The sequence below is a fragment of the Oncorhynchus keta genome, chromosome 19 (genome assembly GCF_023373465.1).
Source record: "Oncorhynchus keta strain PuntledgeMale-10-30-2019 chromosome 19, Oket_V2, whole genome shotgun sequence".
Taxonomy (NCBI): domain Eukaryota; kingdom Metazoa; phylum Chordata; class Actinopteri; order Salmoniformes; family Salmonidae; genus Oncorhynchus; species Oncorhynchus keta.
In genome coordinates this window covers 40,630,381-40,644,495 of record NC_068439.1, presented here as the reverse complement: position 1 = coordinate 40,644,495, position 14,115 = coordinate 40,630,381, and the positions used below count along the sequence as shown (strand labels likewise).

The window sequence follows — 14,115 nt, the reverse complement described above, 5'->3', positions numbered from 1 at the left end:
ATTTTCACCTTGCCAGCTCAGGGGATCCAATCTTGCAACCTTACCGTTAACTAGTCCAACGGTCTAACCACCTGAGGAGCCTGCCTGTTACGCAAATGCAGTAGAAGCCAAGGTAAGTTGCTAGCTAGCATTAAACTTATCTTATAAAAACAACCATTCATAATCACTAGTTACAACTACACATGGTTGATGATATTACTCGTTTATCTAGTGTGTCCTGCGTTGCATATAATCAATGCCACGCTGGGGGATGATTAAACAAAAGCGCATTTGCAAAAAAAAAAGCACAATTGGTGGACGACTGTACCTAACCATAAACACCAATGCCTTTCTTAAAATCAATACACGGATGTATTTTTAAATCTGCATATTTAGCTAAAATAAATCCAGGTTAGCAGGCAATATTAATCAGGTGAAATTGTCATTCCTCTTCCGTTCATCGCACGCTGTCAGGGTATATGCAACAGTTTGGGCAGCCTGGCTCATTGCGAACAAATATTTGCCAGAATTTCACATAATTATGACATAACATTGAAGGTTGTGCAATGTAACAAGAATATTTAGATTTAGGGATGCCACCCTTTCGGTATTTTATCTAACGGCTGACTGGTAGGCAGCAGCAGGCTCATAAGCATTCATTCAAACAGCACGTTAGTGCGTTTTGCCAGCAGCTCTTCGCAAGCACAGCGCTGTTTGACTTCAAGCCTATCAGCCTAATGGCTGGTGTGAAATGACTATGACTTGTCGATGTGTTCCTGGTTCGAGCCCAGGTAGGGGAGAGGAGAGGGATGGAAGCTATACTGTTCCACTGGCAATACTATAGTGCCTATAAGAACATCCAATAGTCAAAGGTATATGAAATACAAATGGTTGAGAGAAATAGTCCTATAAATTCTATATTAACTACAACCTAAAAACCTCTTACCTTGGAATATTGAAGTCTCATGTTGAAAAGGATACACCAACTTTCATATGTTCTCATGTTCTGAGCAAGGAACTCAAAATGTTAGCTTTTTTTACATGGCACATATTGCACATTTACTTCTCCAACACTTTGTTTTTGCATTATTTAAACCAAATTGAACATGTTTCATTATTTATTTGAGGCTAAATTGATTTTATTGATGTATTATATTAAGTTAAAATAAGTGTTCATTCGGTGTTGTTGTAATTGTCATTATTACAAATAAATACATTTTATTTTTTATAAAATCGGCCGATTTAAATCGGTATCGGCTTTTTTGTGGTCCTCCAATAATCGGTATCGGCGTTGAAAAATCATAAATCGGTCGACCTCTAAATGATAGAGTAACTTTGATTACCAATGACATTGTTGTGAACATACGAAACAGGCCGTTCATAAATTCCCAGCGTTATCATGTTCATTAATTCAACACATTTCAGCAGTAGGCCTAGGCTACCTCGACACAGAGCGCACCCGGAGAAGGCTACAGTGTTGTCGGATCGTACAAACTTTGTATCGGCAGTCAAATGACCAAAGTTGCTAAGCTTGCTAGATAACCTCCAACAAATGAACAAATGACAGAATCTCCAATTTGGCAAAATCGAGTTAATACCACAGATAGCAGACCAGCTCATGAATAACAGGAAAATGGAGAGTAAATTGTTTAAATATCAAGGCATCTTAACGTGGACCATCTGTTTAACAAAAAATTATCCATAGCCACTCTCATGCCGTTTGTTGATAACACATTCTCTACCGAAGCCCTCATATGGGCAGCAATAGGAAACAGCGAAGAGAAGCAGGTGAAATGCTAGAGGTATTTTGACATGCATAGGCGAGACGTGCTTTGATAAGGTGAGACGTGCTTTGATAATGCCACCTATGGATCACAGAATAAAGTTAGGAGTCAGGATTTGGGGTTTCAGTGGGATTGGGAAAACTGGAATATATAAAGCCAATAGATAAATAAAACACTTGATTTAAGGCTACATTATTGCATGCTACATTTATCTATCACCGATCAGAACAATTTGTTTGCTCATCGATCACTTATCCAGCCAGAGATCAATTAACCAATAGACAGAGAGAGATTCCGTGAAACAAAATCACATTGATTAGGTATCAGACAAGTCACAGGCTTTGAGTCTGAAGTAGGACAGTCTACTACGTGACTGAAGCGCAAAATCCACTTGTGTAACATGCTAGCAAAATGTTCTGATCAGCTAATATGAGCAAACTAGAATAGAGACTCATGTGGCGCTCACTTCAAATTTAGCTAACATTTTCCCAGCCTAATTGTTACCAAACATCCAAACGGAGATTCAGTGACAACAACAATCGGACATTTATTTATCTCGACGAGTCCTCCACTCGCCTCAGAGCAGCGCTATCCCAATGAAAACAATGCTGAAATTAGAATCAAGGTGACCCCCTGCTATTGCTTACAATTAGTACAATGGTTGCATTTTACTTTAGGCCAAAGAGCCAGACCAATATGATAAACACGTCTAAAGACATCAGTGAAAACTCAATTGAGACAGACAAACAAACACGCTCCTAAGCGCGATAGTATTTGAAACAAAACACACCCATGAACATAGAAAGCAAGTGGGAGGGGTGGCAAACATGCATGAACAACTTTGGGATTTGATTCAAACGGTATGAAAAGAAGCGAGACACTGACTCAGGGAATAAAACACTGTGTGAAAGGCAGGAGGTTAGTCACAGTTTTGCTACCAGTCTAAAAGGGCATAAAGATGCACTGCTGCATTAAAAATAATCACTAATCCCCCCCCAGATAAAAACGAGCAGCTTCGTCAAAAACCCAAATGAAAAGACTTGTTAACTTCCGGTGTCACTGTGCCTATGGCTCTACAACGTCACGTCCCCCGACCTCCCTCCTGCTCTAACCTTGAGAGAACGTGGAGTCTAGCAAGCAAAAGCGTCGAGACAAACAAGAAAGCAGAAGCTCTGGAAACAAAGTGCTGCCGTGTCACAACTTCCTGTGGAAATAAAACATTCAAACCTCGGGAATATCACCTGCCGAGCAGCTAAACAGGAGTAAGACGCGCAAGCGCCGGATTCCCAGCACAGGCCTCGAGCCGCTTTGATCCCGAAGATGCGGTTGACTAAAACACCGCAAACCAGGATGCCATTTCAAAATACTGTACAAGCAACCATTACCGTCGCCATCAGTTTACCAGACAAGGTAAAAATATGTCGTTCTGCCACTGAACAAGGCAGTTAAACCCACTGTTCCCCGGTAGGCCTTCATTGTAAATAAGAATTTGGACTTGCCTCGTTAAATAAAAAGGTGGGGGGAAAAAAATCATGACAGATGAAAAACCACAAAATCCCTAGGTCACAAAACAGAGTTTAAAATGGTGGGAAACTGTCCTCTCTCAGGCTGTGGGGCCACCTCTGAGTCACTCAACAGAAATGCAACCTCAAATGACTTTCACAAAGAATCCTAATGGAAGAAATGCCTTCATTCCCTTCCCATGAAGGACGTTGGCTTACTTCTGCGTTTGCACTAATTGGTAAACGGCCAGGCCAGATTCCATATGTATAGCGGATTAAGTTTGCAGAGCTTAAAATGATTTAAAAAGAAAAAAACGCCCGTTTTGAATCCCCTTAACTGAAAAGGAGGCCATGTAGGAACTCGTGAATAAACAGAGAAACAGACTGCAAAGTACAAAAAAAATAAACTGCCCTGATAGACAAAATAATTAAATATTCTCCCCATCCATGCTTAGCATACAGTCTCCTCCATAAGACCAGGTGCCGCCCACTACATCCACCACCCCCACTCCACCCTCTCAGTGTTGGGTTGGCTGGTGATCCGTGAAGTGTCATGAGATTCCACCAAATGAGAGGGGGGTTGCTGGAGTGTCTGAGCAGCCATTGTTGCCGGCATCCAGGGTTCAAAAGGGGGGAGTCATGAGAGAGCAGCCTCAAGTAATGATTGGCTAAGAGGATAGATCTAGGTGGGAGGGACGTGGGACTGGTCTTTCGGTGCTCAGAGCCTTGAGGAGAGGTTTGGAATGGGGGGGGCAGAGCAGCCATATAGGGGGCTGTGTCGTCAACAAGGCACAGGCAGTGGCTAATGAACCAGAGCAAACTTCCACACAACAGGGCCCCTTCTAAGCGCCTGGGGCAGCAGAGCCTTCACACCCACAAAGGGGAAGTCACACTAACCCATAAAGTACAAGCTAGGAGGACAAGCCAGATGACCCTCTGCCACCACTTCAGCAAAACACTGATGGCCAGGCTCCTACTTTCTACCAAACACATCAACATTCTTCAGGAACATAATGCTTTTTATTTTTTATTTTAAAGGCACCCCCCTTTCACAAATGACTATTTGAATATGAATACAGTGGAGAGAGAGGCGTTTGTTTTCACTCTCGTGGTGGTGAAAAGGGTCAGTGTATTGAGGCCAGACGGTGACGTAAACTATCTGCAGTTCTATTGAAGTACTGACACGAGGTGGTGTTACATTTCTCCTGGGGCCATCAAATGTGCCTTTCCTGCTGTAAAACTACCCCCTGGTGCTGTTAACGCCCTGAGGGAGGACAGTCGGGGAACAAAAAGCTAGTTACCCTAGGCCTCAGTTCCTGGCCAGTGTCCTGAACAGAAGTAGGTCATGGTTATTGCCCCCATGCTGACGAGATGGGTCGGTCATGGGTTTCAAAAGCCGGGTGGGTCACAGAGAGTCATTCGGGAAGAGCGACGAATCCCTGAGATGACCATCCCCCTCACCCATAGCTCACCTCACTCACAGCACCAATTGAGTCCATGTAGGCTAACAAGCATGCAACCACAGCCTATTCACACTGACAGTAAAGCGTGTGCCAACTGGGCTAGTTTCAGCAGCCTAACAGTAGGAGATCCCCCAGAAGACAATAAAACAACATTAGATTACAGGAAGTGCTTTATGGAATATAATTTCCAGTGACCCACATGCTTCTCAGCCAGGGATTCATCGGTTGTAGAGGGATTCTTAAAGAAGGCTAAATCTAATTCCAAGTAATTACAGTCAACGAATACCCAGAGAAATACAAAACGCAAGTGGGCTGTAAGACCATGAAAGCTACACAAACAGAACAGTCGGAGGTGCTGAAAGAGTATAGTGTATAGTAGAAACTATTACCCCAGAAGAATGAGAATTGGGGCCTCCCGGGTGGCGCAGTGGTCTAGGGCACTGCAGAGCCTGATGCCCAGGCTCTGTCGCAGCCGTGACCGGGAGGTCCATGGGGCGACGGCCTAGCGTCGTCCGGGTTAGGGAGGCCGGTAGAGATATCCTTGTCTCATTGCGCACTAGCGACTCCTGTGTTTCCGCTGACACATTGGGGCACTGGCTTCCGGGTTGGATGCGCGCTGTGTTAAGAAGCAGTGCGGCTTGGTTGGGTTGTGTTTCGGAGGACGCATGGCATTTGACCTTCGTCTCTCCTGAGCCCGTACGGGGGTGGTAGCGATGAGACAAGATAGTAACTACTGGATACCACACAAAATTGGGGAGAAAGGGGGTCAAATTTAAAATGTAAATAAAAAAGGAGGAGAATTCAAAGTAAATATGCAAATTGCCAGCGAGGTAGAGAATATGAGATGCTCTGAATGGTTCTATCCCTGCCACGGCATATCCGTGCCACATAGTAGAGAAAGACGAGATGAACAAGCTTTCATGCACTAAACGAGACAGAACTCAAAAATCATTTGGCTTCCATAATGTAAACGCCAGGTCTTCCGAATGCCTCAGAACTAAAAAAAATGTTTCAAAAAAATTTAAAAAGTTAAATCTACGTACAACCAATTGGGGCCTCACTCAATTCTCAGTCATCATTTATTTTTTATATGGAACCAGCCAGCTTACCTGTCTCACTCAATTTACAGCAAAATCAGATGTTAGGCTTGATTTCTTAGTAACCTTTAAACTGAGTGGATAGCCTGTTAACTTACCCCAAGCTGACAAGGTACAAATCTGTCATTCTGCCACTGAACAAGGCAGTGAACCCACTCTTCCTAGGCCATCATTGAAAATAAGAAGTTGTTCTTAACTGACTTGCATAGTTAAATAAAAGGTAAAATAAAAAAATAATACCTGCCTAACTCATCACTTTAGTAGATGGAGGGAGTAGGGGGGAGAGAGATGATTTAACCACTGTACCCCTCCCACTTATTAATTCATGCCTCACAAGGATTCCCTGACAGTCCAGGAACAAAAATACTTTAGTTTCCCACCTTGTAATTTTGTACTTTCAATTACTGCTGCGTGATTTGCCTCCGGTTTTGGAGAAACGGTAGGCTCTTAAATGGAGGAAATGATCCACAGGGGGCAGCCCCGGCACTCCCCTATAATGCCCAGATCGATTTTCATTCGGAGTGAAACACTCCCGATTGATCAATTCCTCCCCACCACTAGCCAAGCGGAGGTGGCTGGACTGGGCCAGTAAAGCCCAGCTTGGTCGGACTTGCTCAGTTTCGTCCCACCTGGTCTCTCAGCTGCTGCGGGCCAAGAGCCACGTTGTCATGGTAATCCCCGTGGTGACTGTGGGCCGCCAAGGCACAGACAGAGTTCACAACCCATCCTCGCTCCGCACACACACCACAGAGGTGTGCAGACACACAAACAGATGCAAAGCAGACCGACATATCAGCATGATCAGGAGCAACACCCACAGAGTTGGGGCCGACGATCCTAGAGTACAAAAAGCCTCGACAACTGAGATTCTGATTGTGAGGGAACCATCAACATAAACACGTCGAGGAGAAATTGGATGAATAGATTGACAGATGAGATCGAAAATGTCCACGCCAGTGTAGGCTAGACTACATCTTCCATGGAAATAATCAAACAGCGCCAATTAGGGCAAACTAGCATTCCCCGCTAATTTCCTGCTGGTCATTAGCATATTTTGCTGTGATCATGGCCCAGTGCTTAATTTAAGTGAGAGGAGGACGATGAAATATTCATGATGCATTAATCTGACAAGAGTAAGCAAACAACTGCGAACCGGGGGGCATGGACCCCCCCGAGTATCAGGCCGTGGCATGCAGCAAATGACATGTTCTGTGTTAACCTCGAGTGCCACATCCACTCTACTATCATGCCAAGATCTGTCCAGAGAATAACTGCCATTGACGTGTGAAAATGGTATTCATAATGCCATTTTAAAACATGATAAGACGGGGATGCCGTCTTCGCTTGGCCAGGTTTTCTAATTCATCTCTGGCACCGTGTCAACAAAATGCCACGCTCTGCGTCGTAAAGGAGGAAATGGAAATATGGCAGCAAGCCACCGCCGCCCCAAATCACATCAGTGTTTCCATTTCATTCTGATCGCACAGAATGAACGAGAGAGAGAGAGAGAGTGCAACGCAGCATGGCCAGCCCCCTCCTCTTCAAGAGGATTTACTCAAGTGGGAACATTCCTGCTGATGACGCAGTTGCGAAAATGAAAAATGCACCATCCCTCCGACCCATCCCTCGGCCTGATATTGCAGCCTGGGGGGGGCTTCATACAGGAAAGAACACAGACACATAAAATACACACGTACATTGGGTAACTCTTAGACATGCAGTGCACACTCAAAAACACTCTGGCTCTCATAAAAACACCCCCATTCAACGTAGTGGAGGAGTCCCTGGAGTGACCTTGAGATGTGGCGGCCTGCTAGTGAAGTGGCTAAAGTACAAAGTCAATACCGGCCGACAAAACTGGTTAACTATTAAATGGGGGATCATGATCTAGCCGTCTGCTGGGAAAGTTGTAAGGAGGAAGAAACAAGCAATACGCAGCAAAACTCAAGAGGCATGTTGGAAAGTTGGGACAGATTTCACAGCTTGAGAGTACTCTGATATAGGCTGTAATGTAACTAGCAGCACAGACACGGAGTACGCCCAACATTAGGAACACCTTCCTAATACAGAGTTGCGCACCCCCCCCTTGCCCTCAGAGCAGCCTCAATTCGCCGGGGCATGGACTCCACAAGGCGTTGAAAGCGTTCCACAGGGATGCTGGCCCATGTTGACTCCACTGCTTCCCACAGTTGTGTCAAGTTGGCTGGATGTCATTTGGGGTGGTGGACCATTCGTGAGACACACAGGAAACGGTTGAGTGTTACAGTTCTTGACAAACTGGTGTGGCTGGCACATACTACTCTGTAGCGGTGCGTGGGTAACAATCACCGGGGAAGCCAAGCCAATAGAAAAACCATATGACAACCTGTTGTGATAATTGCGGTTTTTGCTCTACAACCCATTCGTTCAGACACCACTGTGAGACACCATAATGACGTTTTTTAAAAGACAGTCACAGTGGCAGAATAAATTCAACTAAACGCACTTTTGTTTCATCACAAAACCAGAGAACATCTGTCTGGTGAAGTCCACAAGCAAATTCTACCTGCAGCATGGTCAAACCATGTTTGTCAGTTCTATGAAAACCTGATTTAGAACCACAGGTCTGATTTAGAACCAAGTTCTGATTTAGTTTGTTTAGAACCACAGTTTGATTTAAAACTACTGATTTAGAACCACAGAGAGTTCTGATTTAGAACCACAGAGAGTTCTGATTTAGAACCACAGAGAGTTACCACAAGTCAGCACAAAGACAACAGGAGCACTGACTGATATTCCAGCACCATTTCAACTTAAAACATCAAATCAACAAGGCAATTTTCTTAGTTTGATACACTGAAAACAATTTAGTCATGTGGCTGTCCATGGTACTGATTTGTGTCCGTCTGTGTGCAAGTTATTATTATTTTTTTTTAAAGTTGACCCACCCTATTTGTAGACTAGTTGAACACCAATGCTATCCTCCTCTCTTTCATGATGGCAAAACAGTCTATGGCTCTGTCATACAGTACACTTTGTTTTCATTGGCTACCTAGCTAAAATGTTTGCTAGCCTAACTTCCTCACATGGGAAACAATGAACCAGCTAAGATGGCTAGCTAGTTAATGTAGGCTTACATCTAGGTTACATATTGAACTTCAATCTGCCCAGGCCAGTGGCACAATATATGCATTTATGGTAAGTTCAGAATCAATCATAATCATTGGCCTGTACAGAGAATTAAGTCAAAACCAATTTTGCAAGCCAGCTACTGCAGGACGTCAACAAAAGGGGTACCAGAAAACAGACACATTTGTCTGACAATTAGGTTTTGCTTAGGATGTTGTTTGATTGGTGTGAAGCCAAATCCAAAACTGGCCTCCCTTTCGGGGTGTTTTGCTTCACCAGGACAACCCACTGTTGACCTCAGCTCAAATTATTATTATTATTATTATTATTATATCAAGGTAGGCCAGATGCTTTCTGGCATTAATCAAATGCTATAGCTCTTTCATTCTAGACAGCATCAGATACATGGACTACACATACTGAGACAGAGGTTCTGTTTCCCCTCACTCTGATGATTTCTCCGGTGAGTTTCAGCCACCTGCGAATTGACCGAAAAATTCTGAAAAAACAGACTAAAGAGAAAAATCATTTTTTACTTGTCATCCATGAAGACACGCCAATGCTACCACCATACCCCATTCAAAGGCACTGAAATATTTTATCTTACCCATTCACCTTCCGAATGGCACACTAAGACAATCCACGTCTCAATTATCAATGCTTAAAAATCCTTCAACAGTGTCCGGGGCTACCAGGCACTGCCTGTGTGTGAACGTGTGTTTTAAAAGCCTTCCCATATCTGCTGCTCCTGCCACATTCCTCTTAGAGGCTGAAAGGTCAGAGGTCAAGAGTGGAAAGAGGTTGAGATGAGGCACCACGTTGAGAGTTCCATCGTTTTACAGCTCTATGGAAAGAGAATATAAAAAAATATATATACACCCCTGATTGTGAGAGACACTCTGGCTGTCAACGCAGCCCAATAGAGTACGCACCAGTCCAAGCCATGTCAGTGCTAACCTAAGCAGTCGAGAGAAAATGACCTGGAATTTAGATAATGGATGACATTTCTACAGGTGACAAGAGCCAAAAGCATCACTCTGGGAGAAGAGCAGATTGCAAGGGCAGATAAAGGGGAGAAAGATGACAAATGGACCAGCACTTACGTGTGGGGATGTTGTTAAAGCATATTTGCAATTGGCGGTGTGTCATAGGGCAGCGTGTTCTCATTTCAGTGAGTTTCGGTTCATGAAAAGTTCAGTTTTAGTTCGATTTCCCTTTGACCAAACTAGGCCTATAGATATAGAGTGCGTTCCAACTGGCACCCTATTCCCTGCATTACTTTAGGCCCTGGTCAAGACAAAGTAGTGCACTATAATAGGGAATAGGGTGCCATTTGGGACATAGGGCTAGTTATGGCCACTCACAAGTGTCTGGATATATTTATTCTTCAATGTAGTACGGTTTTATCCAATCTCTCACTTCCCTGAACTTTAAAACAGTAACATCATTGGCCAAAAGTATGGGGGGTTACTGAGGATTTAGAGGCATAATCAAGAAGTAGGCAACACAGCCTAAAACAAACCCGCGTCAATCTCGGAGAAATAAACTTGGCAATGCGCTTACGATTCGTGTAAACTTCCATGACAAAAGTTTCCTACCATGGTTACAATGGGATACCTGTCCTTTGGGCGATTTGACTTATACTGGCATCATTGCGACCCAACATGAGATGTGGTCTCCACGATCAGTGGGAATACGCAAAGCACAAGCCTACTGTCAAAGTAATATGGCCATGACGATGAAAATTATTTTGGATGCAGGCCAGACCTTATTACATTAACAGCAACACACAACAGAATTCCAACTGATTTGGCTAATAAGTCTAGGCCTAATAAATAGTGCCTTTTCATTATAAATGGGAGTTTATAGCAGTGTGATGCAAAGGTCACACACACTCCCACAGTGCACATTGCTTTATTCCGTTAACGTAAACTGCAAATAAAACGTTTCAGTACATATCCTCATTTGGCTACAATATCAGTGAAGTGGGTTCAATTCCTGTGTACGAGGGGGGTGGTGTCCGGGGTGATTTTAGGCAGACCCGGGAAAGGTAATGGACAGGCTGGCTGGAGACTTTTTTTTTTGTTCACACTTGAAAAGGGAGCGAGGTTAGGGGGTAGGCCAGGAAGGGAATCATAAACCATTGCAGTCCCTGAGAATGGCAGTCAATGGCTTTGTGTGCCAATAAAATGAGTTCACAATCTGCTCACAAAAACACACACCGTACCGCACGCCATGGAGACCCTTAAGGATGCACGCAAGGGCGCCCAGGATGCACGCAAGGGCGCCCAGGATGCACGCCACGGAGACCCTTAAGGATGCACGCAAGGGCGCCCAGGATGCACGCAAGGGCGCCCAGTTTTGGAATGGTAAAGGACGCCCATTGTAAACTCTGTTATGGAGACCAAAGGTGGTCACTGTTCATGTACAACGTGGTACATGAACGTGGTAATATGACCGAAACCACACTTTATAAATGAGTCTTAATCTGTCAACCCATAACTTACTTGTCATATTCTGCGTTGTCCTTTTCACAGCGTGCGTCCTTGTGTTTCTGCCAATCCTTGCCGTGTTTGCAGGTGGTGAGGAGCACCACGTCCTCCTGGTTATGGACATGATACAAGGCATTCCTCGTGTCTGACCCTATCCCTGTAAGGTATCGCTTCCCCTTAAACACGAGCATGTATTTCCTGAAAGGTGGGATGGAGTTGTACTTTAGGTAGCCCCTGTCCCCTCCGGTCCTAGGGTGCTCCTTGGAGAACAGCGGGATGGACACGTCAAAGTTGGGCCTGAAGATCTCGGTACTGATGCTGGCCTTGGCCAACATGGCCTGGCCTATGTCGAAACCTAGGTCTTCCGTGTAGTCCGGCCATGTCCCAGAGTACAAGTTAAATATGAGGTGGTTTCTGCCGTTGTTCCAGAGGTGAAGGTTCTGGACCTTGGTTTTGAGATTGTGCACGTACTGCGGAGACAGCGAGTCCCGGTCCAGGGTGTCCAAGCTCAGGATGAATAGACAAGCTTGACCCGGGTCAGTGGTGTAGAACCTGGATCCCTCAACAATCGACAAAATATTCTGGTAACTTTCAGAGATTTTCTCCCCTTTCTGCTGGGGGTAGACATACACTTTGAAATCGTTCCTTTTGCATGCTGAGAAATCAAAGCACGAATCCATGCGACATCTTTTGCCTTTGTACACACTTGTGTTAACGTCCCTCTTTTGCCTTGGCGATATGTGAATGTTGTATTCCTCGGTGTCCGGTTGATCCCAGAGTAGGAATTGTTGTAAAGGGTCCGAGAAGTGTGGCCACGGCTGGTCGGGGCGATATCCATTGTGGCTACGGTCATGCCGGTTCCTGCCCGAAGATGGAAGTGGTACACCTCCAAAGTAGAACAGTAGAACTAGACATGTACCGGCAGAGAGCAGGATTAAATATCGTTTTTTGGCCTGCATGTGTCCTACGAATAGGGGCAAGTTGGTTACAAATAAATTCGAAGTGGCCAGAAGTTAGGCTCTCACCACTTCCAACTGCACCCCTCTGCCATCTTCCAGCCCGCAAAGATTTCAAACTCGCGTCTTCCCCCTTCTTCGTATTCCGTGCCCCAATCCAGCGATTGATCCAGAGCATGTGGGCGATTTTAAATGCGTTTTCTCCCCCTTCTAGCTAGTTTTACCATTTCACTCCCTCGACCAAGTAAAAACAAATCAGATATCCTACGCTCTCTGCCCCTCTCGCTCATACAGCCAAGCTGTATTCAAATGCTAAACTGCGCCCGGTTAGAGGTGCCCGAAGCCTTTTTTATTAGCTCTTTACCCTGCGAGAGTAGCGGCAGGGGTTCGTGAGGTTCCCTGCCTTGGCCAACACAGAAAAGGTATCCCACGTCTGAGATGTAAAAGTCGTTAACACGCCGGCTGGGATTTAAAGCAGTCGGTGTGGCGGGTTTAGATCCAGAGGTCTCGGAGTATAATTAGTCTTGTTCCTCGCGCTTTCTAAAGCGACATTTCACTCCATGGTTCCATAAACGACCGAGTAAAGCGTAGTAGAACAAGAGCGGTTCATCAGTGCAAATGTAGCCTCACAAATCCCTGCATTTCTTTTATATTTTAATCTCCCGACAGACCTCATACACGCAACAAAAAAAATAATCTCATCGGAAAATAGGGCCTGATATAAACGAAGAAACGGACGCAACGATCTCAGACAGTACTTACAGTTACAATGTGACTTCGCAAATGCATTGAAATTGTTACCGATATGGGATTCCTTGATCCTAGTGTCCAATTACCAAACACTCAATTGTTCCGATTCTTACTCTGTAATGTTCCAATCCCGACACGATGGAAGCAGATTTGACGTCCCATCAGTGTGTATACGCTTTTCTCATTGGTCTATCCTTGGGACCGGAAAAGGCAGTGCTTCGAATGCACCCATTCACAACTGGAGCGCTCTCGCCGAAGAATTTAAAGCGCGAGTAAAAATATCGAAAACTATCGAATACTTTGCGCAATAACTATATATATATATTGTTTTTCCAAATGATATTGCAAGTAATGATTATAAACTGTAACCACTGTCTTGAAATAACTAGTTTGATGTTATTTCCTGTAGTAGAGGTTGACGCTGTGGCCAAGAACCAGTGTTGCTTTAGTGTGCAAACAAAATTACGGTAACCAAACGTGAGTGCCCTACGGTAACGTTTACACAGAACCATTGATGGTTCATGAGTGAGTGAAAGTGTAGGCCTATAGGTTGATCAGACATAATACATCTAAAGATTTTCACAAATATATACAAAATAATTCCTTTAAAACTATAAATGTGCAGAGCCGAAAAAGATAGTCTCACACAAACCAAAGTGCACTGACTAATGACAAAGATTAATAGCTCCAAATCGCTTTTGAGGAGGCACACCATGCCTCATAATCTACACAGCTGCCATTTTGTGGAACAACACTCAGGCTGGGTGAAGGGGCCATCCTCGTTTTTTTTATGGCCAATTAGTTTAGGAAGAAGGGGGGTGGTAATTAAACATGACCAATGAGAGGGACCGGCTGGGAGCTGGGCCAGAATCCTGGGGGTTAGCCAGCCTCAGTTTGACCCTTTTCATACTGCAGTGCCGAGTCCGACCTGAACCATACCGTGCTGGCAAAAAATGTTTTTTTGCACATTCGCCTGATTCACAC

The 14,115-nt window shown here is 44.5% G+C and overlaps 1 protein-coding gene across 1 annotated transcript in view; it reads right to left on the bottom strand.

Annotated features, from left to right (window-relative positions):
• LOC118398284 (exostosin-1b) overlaps positions 1-13,237 on the bottom strand; it is a 102,487-nt gene extending 89,250 nt beyond the window's left edge. The window contains exon 1 of the mRNA XM_052470575.1: positions 11,441-13,237. Coding sequence (XP_052326535.1) covers positions 11,441-12,384 — 944 coding nt within the window. The 5' untranslated portion in view covers positions 12,385-13,237. The remainder of the gene's footprint in view (positions 1-11,440) is intronic.
• Positions 13,238-14,115: the final 878 nt, after the last annotated feature.